General features: G+C 40.1%; 1 protein-coding gene across 1 annotated transcript in view; it reads right to left on the bottom strand.

Moving 5' to 3' along the window:
• Window positions 1-6,273: 6,273 nt before the first annotated feature.
• ASXL3 (ASXL transcriptional regulator 3) overlaps window positions 6,274-16,344 on the bottom strand; it is a 96,294-nt gene continuing 86,223 nt past the window's right edge. Inside the window, exons 10-11 of the mRNA XM_059482413.1 lie at window positions 12,650-14,588; window positions 6,274-10,255 (exon numbers count right to left, since the gene is read on the bottom strand). Coding sequence (XP_059338396.1) covers window positions 6,575-10,255; window positions 12,650-14,588 — 5,620 coding nt within the window. The 3' untranslated portion in view covers window positions 6,274-6,574. The remainder of the gene's footprint in view (window positions 10,256-12,649; window positions 14,589-16,344) is intronic.

Here is a 16,344-nt window from a genome sequence, read left to right as displayed (position 1 = left end):
CAATACAAAGAGCTTTGTCCTGCCACTCTTCATCCACGAGTAACAAAGGAAACTGCGGGGTGGGGAAAAAAAAAAAAAAAAAGCTGTGTCTCTGGCCTGGGGAAGAATTTTTTCCAGTGTGTCATTACTTCAATTCCAGACTGCACAACTCAGACAGTGCCAAGAGCAGGAAGGATGATGTGAGCTTCAGGGCATAGTTTTTACTGAAAGCCAAGTTCCAGGACTGGGGAGGGGGAAGGAAGGCTTGTTTTCACTACAGCTAAAGGAAAGACGAAGCTAGAAACTCTCAGTACTCGCAGCAGGCTTTCTCTGTGCTGTGCATCTTGCCGGGGGACAGGAATGCTCGGAGACCACAGCAGCCTGTTTTCTCCTGATGCCATCTGCTGGCTGAACCGCCAGGGTAAGGCTGGGCTCGCTGACATAAAAGCAACCACAGGCTTCACCTCGCAACACCTGCAAAGTCCTTGGAAAACACCTCAGAAAAACCGAATACTTATTTTTTAAGATGGAATAAAAATGCACAAAATTATTTTGCAGGCTTAAAATTAAGAAAAGGACAAACGTTAATCTTTAGCTAGTACAGCTTAAAAAAATTATTTACAATGCTTAGATGAAAAATAAAATAATTTTTAAAAAGCTGTTACTGCCAGAAACAGAGCTGGTCCCTGCTTTGGCACAGGCCCATGCAAAAATAACCAATTCTAACCAGAACAAAGTTAAATTGTCTACATGACAGTAGATGTTTCCTAGATGGCTATTGGATATGAATAAAAGATCACTGAATTATAAATTACAGAGGTTGATATTGCCTTATTTCTGCATTTGGACAGATTTTGGCAGACAGGGCTGTCATCTGCTGCTAACAAGACCCTCAGATGGTGTCACATCTGAAATAATGACAGGAGGCTAGAAAAAATATGGTGTTTAGGATATTTGCGAGCAAGCTTGTGAAAAAGCTGCTTGTTGTTAATCCTGTAACATTTGCACCCTCACCATCAGTACTCAAAGCTCTCTGTGCAGATTAACATGATGAAAATGTTGTGGCTTTTTATATTTAATATAATGGCTACTGAATTTCCCTCTCAGAAAGGCCTTCCGGACCTGAGGAAATAACTGCTTTGAGGAATATAACTTGGACTGGTTGCCTTTCAAGCACCATGGACATTTAATTTCTTCTGTGGTGGGAATGGGAGATCAGGGAAGTGCACACTGGGATGGTTGCTGTTGTGAAGCATGTTCTGGACGGGGTTGCAGACAGAGGCAAAGCACTAAAATACACCCAGCATAAACTACCTGAAGTAAGATAATCCCTTTCATCTACAAACTATTCTACTTAAACAACTTAGTATACAACATCTAGTTTCATTTTACTAATATAAGATGATTAATACTCAAATTACATCAGAATTCATTCAAACTGTGCCTTACATCATAGTAATTGAAAAAACCTTTACAAAGGGATGATTTATCTCTCCCATTTCTAGTCCATCAACCTGTACATACAACGGACGTGCACAAGGAGGATCTCCTGCCTAAGGCACTGAACATAAAATAAATAAACAAATGACAAATATTATTTTATCTCTTTATTTTTTTCCAGAATATTTTAATATTGAAGCCCAAGTTGTTATTTTCAAGGGACAGGGAAGAGGGAAAGGAAAGGGAGAAAAGTTATGAAGACAAATTATTTTATTTAATTTATGGTTTTGTGAATGGTCATTTCTGTAGGCAACAAAAGGTTGTTTTCTTAAAAAAAATAATAAAACAAACAGCACCATTAAAGAAAGCATGATCCCTGAATTCTAAACAAAACACTGTCTTGAAACACAAAAAATTGCTAAAATGCTTGTTTCACCCAGTCGCATCTGGTGGGGTAACAAAGCAAAGCATAACAGCATTAAACTGTAGCAATCTTGCTGAAACCAACTACACCCCCTTCTGAAAATTCAGAGAACCACTTTCCGAGCTTGTCCTGTGGGGATAACGTTTTCTTTGGTAGAGGACTGAAGGAGGGTATTTACTTCACTGAATGCAGATAGAAAAAGTATCTATGCACGTTAGGGATCTCCCCAATAAATCTGTATTTCTCATGCATGTTAGGTACGAGTGGATTTCACATTGCTGTTATACTGCAGGAGTAATACTGCCCTATAAAGGCATAGAATGGCTAATGTTGAACAGATGTAAACATTCAGAATACTGACAAAAAAAAAATTACATACACACAAAAAACCCTGTACTGAAAATGTGAACCGAGTTAAGTTTCCACAAAGCAGAAAAAATATTTTACAGCAGTACAAGAGAATTATGGCAACAAAGTAAAGCACTTTTCTTGTAACATTCATGAACAGTACAAATACAACAAAGTTATTCTACGGACTAAATTATTCTTTAACTATCAAATATAGTACAAAGCGAAATATTATGTGCTATAAAAGAAGCAGCTCCTTAAATTAGACTAAAAAATGCTTTTTTTTTTCTTTTCGTTGGTTTTACAGTGACAAAGCATGATGACTGAAGACAACAGGATTTCACAGATCCAGAAACATTTAGCCACACAGGTCCATGATAAAGCCACTGAATATTTGGCTGCTTCCCCCCCGGTGCTCCGCAGAGCCGCGGAAGATGAGCGGCTGCGCTGCTGCCAGGAGACTGCAGAAGTCATTCAGTGTTCAGAGCAGGGCCCTTCATGTGCGTCAGCTAAAATGATCCCTTTTGGTGACACTTCTCAGCTCATCTCGAGTGTTTATCCTGGTACTTCACCACACCTTGGAGAAACTGCTAAACCAGAGGCTACAATAACGATTCTGAAATTGTGCGTGTGTTCACAAGGGGAAGGGGGTGCAGCATAAGGTAATTTTACTTCAGAAATTGCATTATAAAGCACCATATGCACCAGCTTAAAAACTGTGCAAGGAATTGCAGGGCCCTGAAAAACCATCTGCACGTTCTGTAGCTTACCCTGACAACATGCACCACCCTCAAGAAGAAAGTCCATTGTACAGAGAATATACCTTTCGCTTTATGGCTCAACCTTTATTTTTGTCTTTTAAATGCTATTTCATGTACTAGATCTCAGCAGATAAATAAAATGCAAACAGGGAGCATCCAGTTCACCATTTCTTAATTATTTTTTAACATTATTTCAAAGGGAGTTTCTGCTTGGAAAATTATTTCGGAACAGAAACACACAAACACACTCACTGCAAATGCCCTAACGTTATCTGCATATCTCACAGGTATGCAATTAAAACAACAAAGAGGGAGGAAAGAAAAAAGCATTTCTCCCTCTCACCCAAAAGTGCTGCTCCAGGGGTAGGAGTAGGGGGACAATTTTTGAGATTTAAAAACAAAAAAAAAAGGTAAATTATACATGCTGGACATTGGGACACATACGTACGTACACACAAACACAGAGCAGTGTGTTCTTAAGTAATTCTTCCACCACTTTTCAGTGCATAAACTATTAACAACCCACGGTGCAAACGGCCTGGTCATCAGAAAACACAATGACATTGAGCCTGAAACCGGAACAATCAAACAACAACAAAAAAAGGAGTAATTCAAAATTAATGTCTAAATGTGACTGTGTTCTTACCAAAGGCCTAGGGTCACTCTCCCCTAGGCATTTGTGTGATACCAAATCCACGTAAGGTTTTCAGTCACGCTAGGATTCAATCAGGCTCTCGCATCACCGCGGTTGCTTTTGAGTATTTTCATACCCTAAACGTATTCTTTAACAACATTTCGCCACCGTTGCTAACTAATTGCTTGAATTTATTCCTGGTGCATCTCCAATGACTCCAAAATGAAAGGAGTGGAACTGCACTATGGAAGAGTTTGGTCAGTTGTATAATGTAACATAGCACCATCCAGTCTAATGCCATTTAAAATACATTTTATCATGACCTCACACATGCAAGTTGCAATCCTGATACAAAAATGACAACATGACAAGAATGAGTGACCTACCACATTAGTCACACCCTTACCCTCCGAACAAAGGAAAACTATGCTGTGGCCGGAATTTATTTCTGTATTATGTCAGTCAATACAAGAACTATTTCAAGATGCAAGTACAAACAAATATTGACTTATGTGCTGTGGACAGGAAAACCTGAGCTAGAAATAAGGATTCCCAGCAGGCTTGTATAAACATAGGTAAATAGAAGTCTAAGACTGGTTGCTCTCTTTTTTTTTTTTTTTAAATAGAAGATCCTAGCTCTACCAAGTATAAATACAATGCAATACAATTTCAATACAAAGGCTCCTCAACTATGAATCTGATATACATTAACTGACTACACTCATGCTTACTCATGAGTATTGCCCAGTTGCTGTTTCACCCGCAGCTGGCATAGCAGTGGATGCTAATTTTCACTTGGTTACTTTTAGGTTTTTGCTTGGCTGGCTTATTTTCCTACCAGAAGACCTGAAAGTGCTGAGAAGCCGTTCCTTAGTTCACACGTCATATTAAGGAGCACTTTTGTATAGAAAAAAGAAAATATTATTGTATTAGCAACAAATTTGTTAGTTATTACAAATGGCCTTTGTACCACACAGTGTCAAAAATAATATTGATATGTTGCTAATTACAATAAAAGAGAACATCAAGGTGCACCATAGAGCTTCCTATGACAGGAATGTATGTTGTAGATATTCCAGCTCACTTTTAAGACAACAAACGGCATTTATCATGTTTGTGAAAATGGTCCCGCAAGAAAATAAATATGGTTCCTTCACTCAGCAGAACCTCACTATATGCCCCTGAGCCAGGGAGACCAGTTACAGCTGATGAAAAGCACACAAACAAAGATCAGACAAAAAAAGTATGCTCTAAAATACAGCATTCTTGTCATTTCCTAAATGTAGCTCTATCATTCACATTGGTACTTCAGAACGCAACAGTTCGCTGCACGAAGAAACCAAGCAGTCTTACATCTCACACATTCTTACTACACTGCTCTCTTAAAACTGTGCAAGGAAAATCAGTTTTCTTGGGCAGGCTGTAAGGTCTTTGGATTAGTGAGGTTCTACTGTGATGGTAAAAAAACCTGTTTCTCTTGATGCTGACATTTGGGCAGACCCAACCACATATTGGCAGGTGACTTGAACTCCACATGTTGTGTTCTTGGAAGTGGGAGTAAAGAAAAACCCAAAGTGTTTTCATCTCCCCAGCAACTGCATGTGCTTTATCCCTTTATAATATTTTCCTATTAGGTGAATAGGACTCAAAAAATCACCGTTTTTCTTTTCTGCTGTTATGGTGGCTAGCACATCTGAAATGCAGCTATAGTCCTGAATGTAAATACAGTACTGGATAACTACTGAAGGTTACTTTAAAGATGCAGTATCCCTTTTAAAAATACACTTTGCTTCCAAATTTCTAAAAGGGGTCTGACTTTCTTTGAGAGAAAAAAAAAGAAAAAAAAGTCAGTGTTGCAAATACTTCTAAGAATTACTTTAAATGGCAAAACTCTCAGATGTTATTTAAATACAGTAACTCACATAAGAGGAAAAGAAATGATAAGCTGACATTCAACCAATATGCAATTAAAATCTTTCCTTATTCATTCATCAGAAGAATGCATTATTTTTAGGCCACAAAAAGACTACAACCTCGAGAACCAATGACCTATGTCTGACCATAATTTTATATATATTTGGGACTAACAAACCTAGCGGACAGATTAGAGAGGCAAATACAAATAAAGACCATTTGAGCGAGAAACAGGAAGAGAAAAGAGATTTCTAATCTCCAGCAGAGAAGTTACCTTCTCCAGACTCTACTGAAGCCGATGTGTTTCCAGTGTTGGTCCCACTAACTCACCACAAATCTTTCTCAAGGAATCAACAAAGAAGAGATGATGAGTAAGATTTGAGTTCCACAGTCCCTGGCAGGCACATAAGGAAACTTCTCTAACCATCTAAATTCCTTTTAAAAATTTCTTTTGTTAGGTGAAGTGACTATATTTTAGCCCTAGATAGTGAAAGTCAATTGAAGAAAACAATCTTGTCAGCAGAAAGACTGCAAACTGACTTAGAATCTACAATGGTCGGCACCCCACACCTTGCCACTACCCCGCTCACACCAGCTGCTATTCAGTGTGTTATTCATTCTGCATAGTTACTCCACTTCTTACAGTGCTATTGTTCCACTGATCTTTAACCTGCAGCTCATATCAAATATCAGACAGTGGAGAAAAAATGTGCTGCACTTTGTGCAAATAAATAGAAGCTACGAATTACATGCATTAATGCATTTTTCTTTTTCTTTTTAGCACAGCAAGAGAGCTCATAGATGCCTCAGTAACAAGGCTATCTTTATTTTAAACTACTTCTACAGGTTTCCTCTTCTTCCCAGAAAATGGCACTCAGGCAGAATAACTAATTTCTGAAAGTACCACGTAGGAGAAAAAAAGCAAAACAAAAAAACAAATAAACAAACAAAAAAAAATTTAAAAAATCAATCCACTAATTGCAAACCATAAGTGGCCTAAACTGTTCCAATTTCTCTGTTCCTTTGTCCTGCTCCCCCACGTTTATAAGGGATACTGCATCTTTGACTGAGCTCCTACCGCACCACCAGACAAGCTACACATAGTTTGGAAGGCCCTATGCAGTCATCATGACAGAAGGCTCCGCAGCCTTTGCACACGATCATGGCCTTCAGCCTGCAGGAGCATTTCAGTTCCAGCTCATCGGCGTTGCTGCTGTCAGCAAATTTCTGAACCGGGATCTGCGCGTTCTGGTTAGACAGGCCTGTGGCAGTGTTTGAACCACTTCCTAAAATCCCAATCGATTTCTCAATTGCAGATGCCGCCCTTTTGAAACTTGTGCTACCAAAGTGTATTGTTGGATAATTTCCACAGAGCTGCTGCTGCTGTTGCTGCTGCTGTGGGTGCTGCGTCTGTATTTTCTGAGCAGCAAGTTGGGTAAAAGGCTTCTGTGGCTCAGAAAGTAAATAGGAAGAGAAATCTGCATTTTTTAATGCAAACGCTTTTAACTGTTCCTTAACTTCGTTCTGATCATAGGAAGCTTGTTTCATGCCCAGTTCACAGCTGCTGCTTAAACCTTCCTCAAAAGAAACAGGTTCAGATTTTATATTGCTACAGATGCCTGCTGGCTGAGGCCAACTAAGTCTTTTAGTGGTTTCCATAGTAACTGTCGGTTGTTTTTGATCAGAGGGGACTTCTGCATTTGGGTGAGGAGGGGGAGGAGGTGGCAGGGGCGGAGGGGGAGCAGGGGGATGCGTTAATGTTTTACTCTGCAGAGTTTGAGAGGCACTGACAATGTCATCACCTTCCTTATTTTGAATATTAGGGGAAAACACACTTCCTAGCCTCAGCTGGTGAGCTGCTGTAGAAATATTCACGTCTCCCAAACCCTTCTGTTCCAGGTGTCTGCTAAAAGCAAATGAGTTGCAGCCAGGTGGGCCTTTTGAAGTAGTTTGCAACAAAGCTGCCGTAGGAATGGGGCCTCTTGCAGCCATGGACATTTGGTAAAAATGCTGTCTATGTGAGGTACTGGCTTCTGCGTGAAAGCTGCCATTTTTATCAATGTGAAATAAGCTCTGCTGGAAACTGCATGAAGGCAACGGTCTCTTCTGCTGCTTGATCTCTGGGCTGTGAGTGATCCGGCTCTGAATGGCGTGTTTGTTAAGCCACTCCTGCTTAAATGGCTGTCCGTGCCCTAGCTGATTCATGCTGGAACTAATTACACAAGGAGCCACTTTAACATCTGTGTCCATTGACACCTTCCCAGGCTCACATTTAATTTGAGCGTGTTCCCCTATAGTCCTGGCCATCCTCTTTTTCGGATGGTTTTCACGCTTTCTGATTTGTAGTGGGGCTATGCTGCCTGCTGTAAATCCTTTACCATCTGGATTAGGAGAGTTGGAAGCATGTTCAACGATATTTCTCTCAGCCACTATTGTTTTACATACTGAGGTAGTTTGCAAAGGCAAGGGAAGCCTGTTAATTTCTAGCTTGGCTCCTGATCTGGGCTGCGGCAGCACTTTTTCTAAAGGCAGATTGCCTTGCAGTAACTGTGTCACTAAGGGGTTGTTGGCCTCCACTGACGACAAGCGACAGCTGGAGCCCCCGGCACTCGTAACTCTCTTTAGGGTTTCCGTTGTCAGGGACAGGGAGTCTTCCATGGAGTCCGCGATGGATGTCTTGGAGGTCTGCGGTGGCTGCACACTCGTGGCTATTTCTGCACTCTGGGCAGGCATTTCAGGAACTGTAAAATCCTCGGTGTCCATCCTGAAGCACTTGTCAGTCTCATTAGTTTCCAGTTTAACGGGAACAGCAATGCTTGTCAAAAGACTCCTGGACTGCAGTTCTGACATTTGTGTGTAACTGGAAGGTTCGCTTTTGACATTTTTCAAGCAGTTTTGCTCTGTGTACTCCTTATGCTTACCAGAGGTAAGATGGCTGACCACCGGCTGGTCTGTATTCATCGCCTCCTCATCACGCCAACAAATTCTATTGTTAGTGTTGTACTGATTGGCACAGGCAGCATTGGCTTCATTTTTCAGTGCTGAAGGACCTCTTAGTTGCTCAGCAAAGCCTTGGCTGGTAGTAACCACCTCAATTAATTTATCTTGAGGAGCAAGAGGCACTTCTCGAAGACTTGAACAACCTGCCTGCAAGTTTTTGCTGTCTTGCTTTGCTGTAATGGCGATAAAGCTGGAACTGTGCTCAAGGTTTTCATTAGCAACCACTTCAGGCCTGCTTATGACAGACACCTGAGGACAAGCTATACTTTGTAAGGCAGCTTCTGTCCTTACAGGTCTGCTCTGCAGGTCAATGCTGTTCTCTGCGTTTTCAATAGAGGAAGAAAGTGACAGACTGGAATTCTGGTTCGTAGTGTGGTCAACAATGACTTTACAAGGTATCGACCTATTCATGGCAGTTTGTGTAAAGCTCAGTGGATGAGATTTACCAGAGAGATCCATTCGGCTTCGTGCTCCAGAGCTTTTTTCTAAGAGATCAGCATTCAATTTAGTAGCGTTATCATAAGAGTTTATTGTCACCATGTTACCAGTAAACATTGAGATAGGTGGCCTTGCAACAGAATCTGCTGCTGCAAGGGCCTCACTGCAACTTAAAGCTGACCTGACGGTAGTGTGGATGGAGACAGTGCTCTGCTCGCTACACCTGGTTATGGCTATCTTATCAGAAGGAAATCTGTTGGTAGCCCCCACTGGGGGAATCAGCACAGAACTACCAGCGAGATGATTTGGCAAGTTACTTGCAATAGATGAAGCTGGCACAGTGGCATAATGACTGGAGACTGTGTTATTCACATTGCTACTGGGCACTGGCAACCTTTTGTCATCGATGGTGTTTGATAAGACTGTGCTGTCTATGGAGACCGGTACATTACTGTTATCAATACATTTTGGTCCAACGGTTATGCATGGAGTATCAGCCCCTTGGATGGTTTTCAGCATATTTATATTGCAGGCTGAAATTGCTGTGTTTGCGCTGTCAACAGACATTAACACAGAGGATTTATCAACAGAACTTGCAAAAGAAAGTTCTTTAACTGCTCCAGACACAGCAGTGCTGCAAACACACACAGAGACTGAACTTTTATTATAAAGCACTGGTACACTGTTACTTTCAGTAGAGGTAGATGAAATAATTTTCTCACACAATTGTGGCACAGGTATATTTTCATCAGAACTGTGCACAGGTATCTCAGTAGCAGTTTCTGGTAATGTAGCTGTGTTAAGAGACTGCTGCAATAAAGTGGTGGTCTCACGGTGATGAGAAGACTTGTTGCTAGGGGACCTGCAGTTAGGATTAACTATAATGACACCAGTAGAACCTTCAATCTTCGTGTCAGTAGTCGTTGGTATCTCCAGAGATGAGGTACTACTTTCCTTTGAGCTGTACTGTGACTTTGATTCTTTATTAGTCTGGAGTAAATGAGCTCTGGCTTGATGCTTTGCAAATAGCTTGGCCTTTGTTTGCTCCTTGATGTGTGCCAGCGTTCTTGTCTTCCCACCTTCGCATGGGGTCCCCATTGCACCAGAGACTATGCTGGCAGCTGCTGCCACGGCTGCTGCAGCTGCAGCTTCTCTTTGGGCTCTTGCTTGCTGGGCTCTTGCTTTGATATCTGCCAGAGTTCTAGCCCCAGTGTTTCTCCCACTGCTGACTGATGTACTTGGGGAAACTCGAGGTTCTGGTTTAGAAACAGGCTGGCTCTTGATGATAAAAGGTGGTCCAATTTTTGAAAGCTGAATCTAAAGGAAGAAAAAGAAAAAACCCCGTAAATTTTAATATGATCATCAACTCACTAAAATAACCAGCTGTCTCTTTAAGGGTCAGAGAAAGATAATGAAAGGAATTACTGTTCAATGCAGGTGGACAAAAACCTGCTAAAACTAAATGATATGTATGCTTCAATATTTTATCATCCTGCAGCGTGAATAACTGACACCTGTATTAGCCTACTCACACTGATCCTTCTGACAGGAAGAAAGATTGAACTGGATGACAACATGATGCTTATCAGATACAATTTGTCAGACCTGTTTTATATTCAGTGCATCCACCTGAGATGATCAGCAAGCCTCGTGCAGTGATACTGGACAAGAACTTGCAAGCAAACCCCTTCCTGCAAACATGTGAAAAAGTAACCATCACATAGTGCCCTTCTCCCTGGTCACCAGTGATTAAAGCTGTGTTTTGCTTATAAATCTGGCAACAAATCTTGCCATTAGACAGGATGTAGTGGTATCTCCACGGAGCCTGTTTTCCAACTCCCATGATGGAGGATTTAAAAGGTGTAAAAGAAGTAAATCACTAAAGGATATGTCTTTTCTTTCCTCACTTGCATTTTTAAGAGACTCACTTTAGTACATCCCTGGATAACTTTTACATTACTGCACTTCAAAAATTAAATCCTCAAGACTATAAATAGCAAACCCACAAATATAAAAAATTTAAATACCTAGCTCTTTAAGCAAAACAATAACCTGTAAAATCACTGGAATTATTAGGATGTTTCCAATTAGGCATATAGTTTTTCAGGATTAAGAATCCTGGAACCGCTTTGTAACTCATACACTCTCTCAGGATACCCCAAGGTTGGAAAAGAAAAATTCAATTTCTTAAAATGGACATATGTCTACTGGCTGTCTCTAGCAATAGGACTTAGTGGTTTATGCTATGACTTATCTTCTGAAAGGAACTGAGTAGAAAACTAAGTAGTATTTGTAGAAAAAGTAGTCATAAGATATGATGGGAAGTGACAGCCATACAACAGAACGACTTAGAAGAACTGGGTTCTTTTTTCCTCCTTTAATTACAAATGATAGGGGTTTGTTGGTGAGATGATACAAGAGCCAATTTTTTTTTACACAAAAAGCATACTAAAATTGACTGCCCACAATTCTTCAAAACATTCTGCTTTCAGTTTCAGCAGCAACTCTTTTCAGTTTCCACTTTGCATTACCAGAACTCCTAGAGCTCTAAGTACTTGGTTATTTTTTATTATTATTATAGTAATGACCTTTCTTTATTCCCTAGTGATCTATTTCCTTTATGCTTAGAGAGTTATTAGAATTTATTAGGCTAGATAGAACCTTCCAAATATGAAAGAATATCACTAAACTCAGAATGGGGCTAACTTCCAATTGCATCACTGCTCTTAAAAATAAATTATCTGAAATATGCTTCTGCACTAGTGATTAAAGCCTATTAGTCTATTTGCCCTCCCGGCCATATTAACAATGTTCAGTGACTGCAGAAGTTAAAAATAAATGCAGAAAAGGGCATTTCTGAATAATCAGGAACTAGTATTGCAAAGTCAACGGCTTAAATACAGTAAATTGGATCTTAAACTTGGCTGATGTCATCAAGTACGAAATTAAAAGGCTCAAAACACTGAACCTATATATAACTGAATCTACAGAACTCTCTGTTATGAAAAAAACCCTTTTCAACTGAAATATACTTTCTTACATAGCAGTATAATACACACACAAGTGCTTGCTTAGGTGGTGTATTTTTTTGCCCTTTGCTTTGCGATTAACAAAGGTCTCTATATATACATAAATCAGATACTTCCCCCTGATAGGTCTGTTTCCAGTTAATTCTTCAGGGAAATCTTATATTTCAGCCTACCCCAAGCCTTGGGCTTGCAAAAGGATCTTCAACTATTCTGGCTCTTGGTTCTCTTGCTGGATAAAGGGGCTGGTTATTTTTCTAAGTAATGGTTATGATAACGTTTATTCGTCATGCTTGCTAGAGAAGACATCCACAGAAGAACAAGCACAAAATACAGATGGGAACAAGCACAAAATACAGATGGGAACAAGCACAAAATTAGAAAAACAAGTGCTGCATGTGAGTGGTGGGGAAAATCTTGAATTGGATTAAACCAACGGATCCTGGAGAGCTCTGCCACAAACAAAATCAATCTTGTAGCAAAGAACCCTACTGAACAAGTGTATACATATCTGTACCAGAAGTAATTTGGCATGGTGGAAATGCAATAGTAAAGCAAAACCATCAGTACTAACAACCCTTATACATCCCCCAAAAATATACCATGTACTGTGCCTGTATGCAGTTCATAGAGGGACACAATAAACATTTTGTTTCCAAGCCACCCTGTTTATTCATTACTTTACCTTAAGGGGTGGAACTCGGGGCTCCTCTCTGGGCGGCTGTTCTTTATCAGATGGACTTGTTGAGGAAGCACTGCGAGTAGGCAGATCATCATCTATCCTAGCTCTCTTCTCTTTACAGGTTCCAAAACTGTGCTGTTCTGCTGTTTTCCTCTTTGGGATCTCTGGGTCTCTACTTTCATTTCTTGCTTCTGGTGATTTTGTGGGTTCTAAAGACTTGGAAGAATGTGAACTCTCTAGACGACTTTGGGTGCTGCCTGTTAGCTTGTGAGATTTACTTCTGCACACTTCAGAGAATGTAGCTTTCTCTAGAGATGAGGTATATAGTTTATCGTGTGCCTTTGATGGAAGCAATTCGATATTTTTGCCAAGTGATCCTTCTGATAAGACAGACACCTCTGAGGGCAAGAGCGTACCTTTCTTGTCACCTCTTTGCTGAACACTGTGATTTTTATTTTTGATCACCTCTGGAGGACTGTGTTCTGGGATGGATGCAATGTAGGATTTCTCAATTTCAGAATGTGTCTTACATGGCTGATGACCGAGGTTTTTGCTTTGGGACTCTTCCAATACTGAAGTATCAGGTATAATTGTTAGTGGACCAACTTTCATATTTTCAGGGGCACTGTGAAGTTGTTTTGGCTGAACAAGATTCTCTTCTTGAACCACCTTAGGAATGACAGAGCTTTCTTCTTTCAGAGTGGGAAGGGAGTCTTCCAACAAAGGTGATTTCCTTTGTTGCAGAATAAGTCTTTCACTGCTTGGGGAATTAGAGACTGGAGATATCTCTGATGGAAGAGGCAAACTATTTGTCACAAATGTTTCAGAAGTTAGAAGAACAGAAGATACTGAAGATGTTTCTGATGTTAAAGGCAAATCAGACATTGGAGATGTTTCTGATGTTAAAGGTAAATTAGAAGCTGGTGATGCCTCTGATGTTAAAGGTAAATTTGACATCAAAGATGCTTCTGAGGTTACAGGTGAGGTGGACATTGGAGAGATTTCCGACATTAAGGGTGTGTTCAAGTTTTCATCACTGGCCTTCTGCTGAATATCACCTTCAATATTTTCAGAACTGGACACTTCAGATGAGCAAGCTGTTTCAAGAGATGCTGGAGTACAGGGCTCCTCTGAAGTCGACTGAGTGTCTCCTCCAGGAGAGGCAATACAAACTTCTGGACTTCCAGAGGAAAAGGAAGTTTCAGAAATACAAGCATTCTCAGACAACTGCTCCTCAGGGTCACTATGAAGCTCCATATCCACTGCAATGCCTCCACCAGTGAACAAGGAGCCTTCCAGAGCAGCACTTTGCATTTCTGGCACAATTAGCTCTTTTGCAGACTCAGAATCCTTGTCAGCTGTACCGCTGACAGAGTTTGTGGATGAAGCTGATCGTGCTGGTGATATGCAATCCCCCAGCTGATCTATCACAACTGACATCTCCTCCTGAGGGCATTCTGACTTCAACTCTACTTTAATTTCAATGTGAGATGCAGTATCAGTTACATCATTCATCATGACACAGGACTCAGTGCTGTCTGCAAGCTGTACTGCCTCTGTTTCCTCATTTGTGCCAGCTGGACTTACAGACTCCTCAGAAAACTCATGCTCTGGCTTATGGTTCTCCTCCTGGCATTCACAAATACTTGTCTCGACCTCTTCAGCAATTTCCTCCTGAATTACTGATTCTTCAGGTATCAGTATATCCTCAGAATCTGCTGTTAGATCCTTGACAGGAACCTGCTCCGTACTACAACGAGATGGACTATAATCTCTCTCTGGTAAAGCTTGAACTTTAGCACCTTTCTCCTCTTGATCCTCAAAGGTTGCTTGCTTAGAAGGACCAGGTGTGCCAGAAGATCTGCACAAAGAATTGCTTTCATCTTCATCATTGTTCTGCACTGCAGTGAGCTTCTTTGACTCTCCTCTTGACATTCCCAACCTAAAGAAAAGCAGAAATTAAAATAGGTATTTCCATCACATTAAGGATAAGGGAATAGGATAACCTTTGTCACCCACATTTTTTATTTCCAAAAAATACATATTTTCAAGTTTACAATAGTGGCTTGCTTAAGTGGTGGGTAACTAATTTATATACAGTTTTATGTATTTTGGAAACCTAACTACTGAGATTTCATTAGAAGTGTTAAAAACCATGAATATTTTTAAGTAATCTCTCTGTCTACATTCCAGTTTTTGGTTTTTGGTGGTTTTTTTGGTGGTTGTTTTTTTTTTTTTTTTTTTTTTTTTTTTTAATGCCAGCACAATATTGCAACACTGGTACAGCATCCATTGCAGAAGAAATGCACAACTGCATCATCTCCTAGTGGGAGCATTTTACCTTAAGGGGTGGAACTCGGGGCTTTTCCCCTCCTTCACTTGCTTTTAGGGTCAACAAAGCTGACAATATGAAAGAAGTCTAACATTCTTAAGGAGCTAAAAGATACATATTTACAATCTATGCATTCATTCTCAGGGATGAAGTGCAAAGGAACCATGTATACTATGTGTGCTTCTGAAGATTTTCTTATCTTTGATCCTGAAAATACTAGCTTAAATTAAGTTTTATTACTTCAGCAGAACTAAAACATCAAAAAAACCCCAAAACAAAACTAAAACCAAGAGATGAAAAAAAAAGGTTGTTTTAAAAAATGTATGCGCTCTGACATCCTCATTTCCTTCTAAGGCCAGTGGGAGTACAGACGCTCAGCACCTTTAAGAAGATTTTCCAAGCAGACTTTATGCCTCAGCAATTCCATAATAGTAGAAAACACACAAAAGCTTGGTGGGAGGCCTTAAAAGAAATTTCATGGTCTTAAGGATCTTCTAATCTACTAAACAGATCTCTGTTATCATTTAATCAGAAAATGGAAACAAGCAAGCATAAAAGATATTCAGAAGCTATGGAAGCAAAAATTGCTTGTCAGTGTGTAGCCAGAGGATACAGAGATACAAAGCCCTATTCAGATGAAAGTACAGAACACATAAAAAACCAAAATCTGTGGTTGTGCATTTTAAAAACACTGAACAGATGTATTACAGTGAGAGCTGTAAACCCAAGAAAAAAACCCCAAACCAACCCAGCCTGGAACTGGCATCCCAAAAAGCACACTTAATTATTAGTATTGCCTACAACTAGACACTAATAATGAACAAAGTCTCCCTTTGCCATCAATATGCTGAGGAAGGATCCTCTAGAGAGCAATTAGGAGCAGCAAATTAACAACTCCCACACTGAATGCATTTCAGAAGATGTGTCTTTCTTCTGCATAAACTATAAGTTCCCCACGTGGTTTAAGTTCAGGTTGTAAGTTTACCAGGCTTTTGGTGAGTAAGTAACTTCCTCTAGAATTCCTTGTGTTAAGGAGACAAAGTTATCTCAGGAAAATGGGAAAGGAAAAAAAAAATCCACTCCATCACTGAAAACTTAATCAATGGTCCATTTTCTCTAGCTGGTTTACATCATGAAAAGATACTGCTTGATGGTTATCTTCATGGATTGAAAATCAGCAAAGGAATGAAGGACAGGGTAAAGGTGAATGAAACTGTCACGTGGACACTACACAAATACACACATTCTTCTAACATATTGAAGATAAAGAACTGTAAGGGAAATAAGATAAAGCAGATTAAGGCCAGCAGAACACGTACTGAATCTTAATCATTTTTTTCAGTATTGGAAATACTACTATGTTGAA

The sequence above is a fragment of the Ammospiza nelsoni genome, chromosome 1 (assembly GCF_027579445.1).
Source record: "Ammospiza nelsoni isolate bAmmNel1 chromosome 1, bAmmNel1.pri, whole genome shotgun sequence".
NCBI lineage: Eukaryota > Metazoa > Chordata > Aves > Passeriformes > Passerellidae > Ammospiza > Ammospiza nelsoni.
The sequence above is the reverse complement of the archived record's forward strand: the minus strand, read 5'-3'. Positions and strand labels throughout refer to the sequence as shown.